Source organism: Pelodiscus sinensis, chromosome 19 (assembly GCF_052426305.1).
Source record: "Pelodiscus sinensis isolate ZL-2025 chromosome 19, ASM5242630v1, whole genome shotgun sequence".
NCBI classification, from domain to species: Eukaryota; Metazoa; Chordata; order Testudines; family Trionychidae; genus Pelodiscus; species Pelodiscus sinensis.
Window position 1 is genome coordinate 30,694,330 of NC_143070.1, and position 8,536 is coordinate 30,702,865.

Sequence of the window (8,536 nt, forward strand, 5' to 3'; positions counted from 1 at the left end):
GATTAGCTACAGAAAGAAAGGACTTAGGGAACTGCACCCACCTTCCACTGGCTCAGCCCACTGCCACAAGGGGAACCTGCAGCCACTAACAGCAGCCAGATCCAGAGCCAGACCTCTGATACCTGCTGTTCCTGCCTGAGCCCTTCTACTCACACCTCCAGTCAAGGCACAAGACGGGCAAAATAAGGGCGAAGCGCAGCAAGACCTTAGCTGTGGGAAGAGCAGCTCCACTGTTAAGTCCCTGAACCTGTTTTCCCTGGGAGGGGCCACGGAGGGGACAGTCTTTCACAGAAGAGCCAGGATTATTGGGGCAGATACTCATGACATTGAGGGCAAAGACAATGAATGACCCTGAACAAAACCCAACCCAGCTGCTCCAGAGCCCACCCAGTTTTTGTTACCCAAGGGGACAAGAATCCTTACTCAGCCAGTTCACAGCCTCATAATTCTCCTGCATCACATCCCTGTAGAGGGCTCTCTGGCCCGGGTCCAGCAAAGCCCATTCCTCCTCAGAGAAATACACAGCCACCTCCTGGACGCTAACCGGCTCCACCATGGCCATCTGCTGTCCCTGGCTCTGAAGGCTGGGGGCTGAGCTAGGGTACGTCTAGACTACATGCCTCTGGCGACAGAGGCATGTAGATTAGGCTACCAGACATAGTAAGATGAAGCGGCGATTTAAATAATCGCCTCTTCATTTAAATTTACATGGCTGCCGCGTAGAGCCGACAAACAGCTGATCAGCTGTTTGTCGGCTCAGCGCGGCAGCCATGTAAATTTAAATGAAGTGGCGATTATTTAAATCGCCGCTTCATTTTACTATGTCTGGTAGCCTAATCTACATGCCTCTGGCGACAGAGGCATGTAGTCTAGACGTACCCCTAGAGACAGATATGGGTGTTCTGCAGCCTCGCAGGGGGAAAAGGCGAATTAAAGACATTTCAGAAGGGGCTTTAATCCTTTTCACACCCCCATTCTCTCCACACTCTGTCCCTAGTGACGTGACACACGTTAAGACTCTGCCACTGTGGACAAAAGTTTTAGCCTACATATTCCATTAACAGCACACGGGACTTAGATCCCAAATCCATACTCATTTCTCTCTACACCTGGCTTGAGTTACAAGATTACTGCATCTGCAACAATGGGATTTAGTTCTCAGCACCCAGTGTTTCTGATAAGGCACATATTCACCTGCCTGAACATAGACATAGGTTAAATGCAGGCTGTTGTATTTAAAACCTTTAGTCTTCATTCACAGATTTGCAGCACAAACATTGCTCTCATCTCACAGAGACGTTATAATCCCTTTCCAAAATAGAGAATCAGTGACGTTAAGCATCTGAATGGTGGTGTTATTATTAAATACGTGTGCTTATTATTAAACACTTGCGCTGAGTGTTTGCAGGATGAGATCTTAAGATTCATGAGATCAGAAGATATCCTCAGTCATGCAGTCTGACCCCCTCTGTGGCACAAGCCATTACACTTAGTCCAGTTACCCAGGCACAAAGCTGTTTCCCCACAGTGTATTTTCTAGAAAGTCCCCCAGTGATTTGAAGACATCAAGAGATGGGAGAATCCACCAGTTCTTTGTTCATTTGTTTCAGCAGCTAATCCGCTTCCCTATCAAACATTTGTGCCTCTCCTCTAGTCTGAAATAGTCTGGCTTCAGCTTTCAATTATTGGCTCTCACTGAGCCATATCCATTCGAAGAGGTGGGCCAAATAGAAAGTGGCTGAGAGCTGCACTTTTCCATGACATAAATGCAGGAAATGGAGGATCCGGGATGGGCACTGGGAGAAGGAGGATGCTTGGGGTAACAGTTTGGGATACACGACAGATAGAGGGGTCTAGGAGGGAGTTTGGGTGAAGGAGTCTTTCAGCCTATTTATTGTTTGAAACCAACCCCATATTGAAACTGACTGAGCAGTGAAATCTGAGCCTGAAGCTGCCGTATGTTTTGTGCTTTAACTTCACCCCTTTAGCATCACAAACCTATAGACCAGTGTTTCTCCAAATGTCCACAGGTCCCCATGCAGCACCCCTGGGGCTCCTCACTGATCACTGGGTGATTTAGGGCTCTGTGCACTGTGCTCGCTGGGTTTGGTTGGTAACTTCAATGAAAATCCCATGAAGATGTTTTCACAGGAATTCTCACGTCACTTAAAGAATTTCCACCAGAAAACTCACCCTGTCTGAAAGCTCCAAGTGACTTTCCTCTTGCTCTGTCCAGTGCAGAGGGCAGCGTGTCTAGTGGGGGAAGGGAGAAGAGAGGTGAGATTCCAGGCTCTCCTATTTATAATAATGTCCCACTCTGAACTCTGCGTTTCAATTGTATCAGAGACCAGATACACACAAACTCAGGTATTTAGTATGAAAGAGTCTGAAACTTTTATTTCCTCTCTCACTCGGGCACCTCCCAGCAATGGAGCCAATATCCCTGCAGCCTCACACCTGTCCCAGGAGAGACAAGCTGTAAATAAGATTTACTCTTCCCTCCTCACCCCCGCCCACTTGGCTTCTCACTCACTTACTGCTTCTTATCATATCCTGGAGCTGTGGTGGTGGGACACGTGGCCATCACAGTAACTTTAGCCATTTTGATCTCAGAATGGGAGGTTCAGAGTGTGCAAATCCCTGGCTCTATCTGCAAGCAGTTGGGTCTGTTCGCTCAGTGTCTCTAAGGAGAGCAGTGTGATGGGGCCGTCATTCTCCATGTGGGAATTGAGGCAGGGGAAGGTTGGCTTCAGAGCCCAGATTCAATAGTCTCAGATACTTGAACCGCTTTCCCCTCATCCATCCCTTCTAGGTACCTTTGAATTCCCTCAGAGTCTCCGACAGAGCAATCGTTTTCTGGGAGAAACCTCTGACTTGTTCTTCTAGTTCAGGGGAAATCTCTTCCGGCAGCTGGAATTGCCCCGTCTCACACCTGGACAGAAACAATTCCATGTGATTGTATGTCATTTACTGCTGGTAAGTTCTGGCTAGTAAGTCTCAGCTCTAACAGGCCTGGAGTTAGAATCCTCCAATTCTCCCAGCCTGAGAGCAGGGGCAACACATCCCATGGCCATGCAACCTTCCCCTCAAAGATCCCATTTCTGTTCTTCACTTCTGGCCTGGGGAGACTGGCTGGGGGAGTAAAGGGGAATAGAGTCTGCATGGCCAACTCACTCCTTGGCCTCTAGATGCTGAGGGACATGCGGTTCCCATGGGAAGGGCTGAAGGAATCTGTCCATTAGGGATTAGACTGAGACACCAGCTCCCCTCTCCCCAGCTCCTTCCGCACAGGTCTCCAAACAGCCCTGGAGTGGGACACACTCTTGATCCCTGCTATCCTGGGCTGAATATGCTCAGTGCCCAGCAGTGACAGGCCCATGTTCCACCCCACGGTCCTGTGGCAACCAATCCCCAAGGAGGTGACATCTCAAAGAAACACTTGGTCAGACTGTGCCCTGAATGGGGAATTCCAGAGTCTAAAGTGTGAGCATGAGCCTCAGAATTAAATGCATCAGAGATATTCATGTTTAACATCTGGCTGTAGAGCTCTGGGGAGATGTGGTGCTAACATCCGCTCCAAGCCTTTTCCCTGCTCTGTGCAGTGTGAGGGGAGTGAGAGCCACGTACCTACTCAGGGCGCTTCTGACGTCCTAGAAAAAAAGACACAGAAAAGAATCTCAGCCCCATTGGACACACACAGGGGACCTCTGAGAAGAGATTTTGCAAACCTGGGAAAAGAGGAACTGCCCTGGCCCCAGGAACATGGATCCCCTGAGTGAATGGGGCTTTGCCATCTCTAATAGATCTGTGCCTGTAACTCTACAAAGCACAAGAGTCATTCACATGGCAGCAATGCACAAAGTATCACACTGAGATCTGATAACTGGGACTGAGCACTTGTGATTCAGGAGCTTCTCTTCACTGTGTGAGGAGCTGGGATATTTGTCCCTCAGTCTCACCTGCAGGAATTCACTTGCTGGATTCTGACGTGTCCCCTCCAGCTCCCCGATCCCCTCGCTGATACGGGAAAGCCGCACAGAGAGGTTCCTGACAGTGTCGATCTGGAACCTCCCAATCTCCTCATCTAATTTCTCCAGCTGGGCTAGGAGTCGCTGCTTTTGTTCCTCCAGAAACTGCAGCAGCTGCTGAAACTCAGCCACAATCATCTGCCTCTTGGCTTGGGTCCATTTCTGTGTGAAAACAGGGAAAGGGCTGGTCAGGGGCATGGATGGAGCCCACCGCCCTTTCACGGGGAGCTGAGTGCACAGTAGGGAGAATTTCTTGGAAAACTCTAAAGTTTGCCTCTTTGTGATTACTAGACAGATGCGTCTCTCCCAGCATCTCCTTTGCCCCGTGTCCCTCTGAAAGGGATGTTCCCATGTCTGTCATGGGCAGCATCTTTGTTATTCATGGGCTCTGGGAATTCATATCCAGAGCACCAGGAGGCAGGACTCAGCACCAGCCTGACAGAGATACCCAGGGAGGAAAAAGAAGCAAACATATAAATGCACCAAGTGAGCAGACAGTCCTTCAGGGGCACATTCAGCTCACTTGGGGAGGATGTCTGGGAAAACCACAAAGGCTGGACATTAACTCATGCACTGACACGGATGCTCAAGGCCTTTCTACTCATGGATCTCAGCCAGCAATTCATGATCCAGGAGAAACACAAACAAGCCCAACCTCACCAAGGCCACACAGGAGTCTGCCTCCTAACACAGCTCTCCCACTGCCAGTCCCTGCTGCTCCATAGCCACAAGCACTTACCAGATACTCCTGGCTTTTCCCTTCTGCTGCTGTTTTCCTTCTCAGCAGCTTTTCTCTCTCCTCCCTCAGAGTCTTCAAATGAGTCTCCAATTTTTCCTGAAGAAACAGATATAAGCACGAGGGCAAACCACATTAGATGTTGGGAGCCTATTTGTCTGCCTTAATCCCAGTTTTGTGGAGCTCTGCCCCTGTCCAGTAGGGACTCAGCCCTGGACACGGCTTTGTCGATAGAAAAATACAAAGGAGGAGATTGTGGATGCAGCAGGACACCTACGAGCATTGGGGACAGATCGACGGCGGCATCTTCATAAAGAATGATGCAGGTGGTTAACAATACTTAAAATTGTAATTGGCTAAAATGATATCAGTGACAGTATTTTTTAACCTGCTGACAGGCAGGGTTGGTAGCAGGAAATGGGCTCTCCTGGGGCCAGGGATCTCTTGCGAGGTCTGCCAGGGTGGCCACAAGAACTGCTGGCCAATGGGAACTCCTAGCAACTGCAGACTCACTTTAGCTGCCAGAGGCAAGCGGACACTGCACGTGCAGTGGGGAGTTTAACCGGTAACTGGCACAGATAAACAGCTCATCAGTTAACCTCTTTGAACTCTTGCTACAATCCAGTTGAATCCTAGTTGTGCCTAGCATGGACCTGCACTTCCTGAAGCCCTGCTATGAGTGAACTGCACTGGTCCCTGCCCAGGGATAGGGGGCATTGCACACAGCACTGGGCCATGCCCAGGGATGGGGGGCACTGCACACAGCACAGGGCCCTGCCTGGATATGTGGGGGGGGGCACTGCACACAGCACTGGGCCCTGCCAGGGGATGTAGGGGGGGGGGGTGAACTGAAGGTGCTTGGGGCCCCACACAACATCCAGCCCAGCAACTTTATCTAGTGCCAGTTGCTCCATCAGAGTTTAACTCCTCATGGAGCATCCCAAAAGTTCAGCATTCCAGAGGGAAACCTCTTCTCCCTGCTGAGCCTAGGGCTTTATCAAGTCATCTTTCTCTCCTAACAGCCACACTTCATCACTGTTCAGTGATGCTGAGCGACAGGGAGCAGCGTAGTCTAACAATTGGACCAGGGTTCGGGACCGAACTCTATCCCTGATGTGTTTGGCGACTATGAGCAACTTGCTGCCCCACCTTCCCTTCCCACAGTTTGTCTAACTGGACTGTGACCTGCTCAGAGCAGGGACTTTCCCGTGCTGGGTATTGTGCAGGGCCCAGATGTCATTGTGGATCTATCAGGCAAATGACAGATTATTATTCCTGCTCATCCAGTCAGTAACAGCTTGTAACCTCCTCTTCTCTAGTCCCAAGGCAGATCACTGAAAGTGGCCTGTAGCTCCTATAATCTAAACCTCTCTGATTATTAACACCTTCCCTTGTGCAAATACCCCTCCCGCCACCAGTGAGGGCTGGGTTTCAGGATTTAGAGCCTCAGAGAAACATTTCCCACATCAGGTATCTGTAAAGACTTGACATAAGTTGCCACAAAGCCAGAACATTTACTTTTTACAGAATCTCTTGGATCATGAAGGCTTTACAGAAGTGGTCACCAACCAGTAGATCAGGATCTACAGGTAGATCTTGGAGCCTCTGACAGGTGATCTTGACTGGTTTGGCCAAGAGGCTATCAAGTGCAGCACTTCAGCTGCCCCTTTCTCTGCTGCTGCACATCTCCTGCCCTTTGCCTTGAAGCTGTTTCCTTCTCCCACCCTGCATTCTATCTCCACAAACATGAACCCCCTCCTATACCCCAACCCTCTGCCCCTGCCTGATGAAAGGGAGAAAGGATGGGGGAGGGAGAAGGGATGCAGTGAGCAGAGGCGGGGCCTCGGAAAAGGGTCACAAAGGAGGTGGGGCAAGGGTATTTGGGTTTGAGGTAGATCCTGGATTGCACTTAAATGCAAACAGTGATACTTTAAAAAGGCTGGAGACCACTGCTTTACACTGGTTGCTTCACATCTGTGGCTGGTAACAGTCAGTGAAATTAGACTGTAATTAAAACCCAATGTTATTTCCCATCACACTGGACAGTCACTCTGTACCTTGTACTCCTGGGCAGCTTCCTGTAAGGGCACCACCATGTGAGCCTGGGATCTGTCACACACCACACAGATGGGAGTTTGATCCTCTTCACAGAACAGCTTCAAAGCCTCCTGGTGCTCCCCACACACCCCGTCCCATCTTGCTCTCTTTGCTGACTGGAAACTCAGCGGCTTGGCTAGTTCCACCACATTTCCCAGCTGCCGGTTGGGCCGGAGGGGTCCCTGCTGCTCAGTGTCTCTGCCCTGAGGGCTGAGGGGGGCCTGGCAGGAATTGTGCCCACACTCCAGAGTGACAGGGGCTGTGAAATCCTCCAGACAGACGGGACGCGGCGCTTCCTCCCGGACACTTTCCACGGGGCTCTCTGCAGCCATGGCTGCCTCTGGGCTGGGGGACCGGGGCAGATTCCTGAGCTCAGCAGTGGGGGGAGGCAGGTCCAGGGGGGCAGAGCCGAGAGGTACCAGCACTGAAGACAAAAAAAAAATCAAAATTAAACATCAGAAAAGCCCCAAAAGCTTCGCTCCCCCCTGCAAGGTCCAATGGGCCCCTCCCGCTGACTGCCCCGGCCAGAACCGCCCCCCCATCGCTGCGCCCCACAGGCCAGCCCCCCTGTGTTCAAATCCCCCCCCCCGCACACTCTGCAGCCCCCTCACAGCCCCGCTGTGCGCCCAGCACCACCCAGCCCCCCCCCCCTCGCCAGGCCAGCGCGAGCATCAGGAAGCGCCAACAGCCCGACCGGGGGGGCGACCGCAGCGGCGGGGGGGCCATTGCCCAGCCGGACCCACCCGCAGCGCAGGACGGCGGGTCCCAGCCCCTCACGCTCTGGCGACTCCTCCCCGCAGCGAGTAACGGCCACAACGGCCCTTCACAACGGCTCCCGGCTCAGGGAGAGCGGCGCATGCGCAGTAACCGCGGCGCAGTCTGGTCCCTTTCCCTGCCCGCGCGCGGAGCGATGGGCGGGACCCGCCGAAAACCCGACCGCGGCGGAGTAGAACGGGGCGGCCCGTCAGACCGCGCATGCGCAGCAGGTCCGTGACTCCGACCAGACTCCAGCGCCAGGGCTTCGCTCAGACCGGGCGCTGCTTGGCCCCGCCCCCCCGGCCAGAGGCTACTTCCGCTTCTCGGAGCCCGGGCCGGCTCGCAGGTGGGGCGGGGCTTTTGCAGCGCGTGGAGCGACCCGGGGGATTCCCTCCCTGCCGGGCCGGCGCGCGCTGCTGGGGTTGCAGGTTCGCTCTGGGCCCCACGTGGCTGCCCAGGCGGGGGGAGGCTGAGGCGGGTGCGTGCGCAGGGCGCTGGGACGGCCCCTTGTTGCGGGGGCGGGGCCGAGAGATGCCCACGTGGGCCTGTCCCGGGTTCTGCCCAGCGCGTCTGGTGGGTCCCGGGGCGGCGCGCGGAGGGGGGCGGGGGATGCTCACCTGAGAGGCGGTGCCACTGCGGGCTCCTGCCCGGGCACTGCGCATGCGCAGCGGTTCTGGCGCAGCCCTGGCCCGTCTCTCTGCCCGCGCGCTGCGAGTGTCCCGAGGGGGACGCGGCTCCACGTGGACTCAGGTCTGGTGGGTTCTAGGGCGAGCGGGGACTCGGGGAGGCTTCAACATGCCCCGCGCCAGCGTTTGGCACGTGGCCTGGAGCCTGGGCCGGGCCGCCCTGCGCACTGGAAGGGAGAAGGGGCAGAGGGAGGGGCTTGTGCTGAGGGGAGGGGGGAGGGTGATGCTGGGAG

General features: G+C 53.9%; 1 protein-coding gene across 4 annotated transcripts in view; it reads right to left on the reverse strand.

Moving 5' to 3' along the window:
• LOC142821597 (uncharacterized) overlaps positions 1 to 8,006 on the reverse strand; it is a 95,229-nt gene extending 87,223 nt beyond the window's left edge. The window contains exons 1-6 of one of the 4 annotated variants that reach the window (XM_089770892.1): positions 7,605 to 7,831; positions 6,822 to 7,285; positions 4,768 to 4,863; positions 3,628 to 3,650; positions 2,817 to 2,932; positions 2,194 to 2,253 (exon numbers count right to left, since the gene is read on the reverse strand). In XM_089770892.1, coding sequence (XP_089627018.1) covers positions 2,194 to 2,253; positions 2,817 to 2,932; positions 3,628 to 3,650; positions 4,768 to 4,863; positions 6,822 to 7,193 — 667 coding nt within the window. In that variant the 5' untranslated portion in view covers positions 7,194 to 7,285; positions 7,605 to 7,831. Of the gene's footprint in view, positions 1 to 2,193; positions 2,254 to 2,816; positions 2,933 to 3,627; positions 3,651 to 3,672; positions 4,191 to 4,767; positions 4,864 to 6,821; positions 7,286 to 7,604 lie in introns of those variants that run through there. The other 3 variants (XM_089770889.1, XM_089770891.1, XR_016347325.1) reach the window with 3 other exon arrangements.
• Between the last annotated feature and the right edge of the window lie 530 nt (positions 8,007 to 8,536).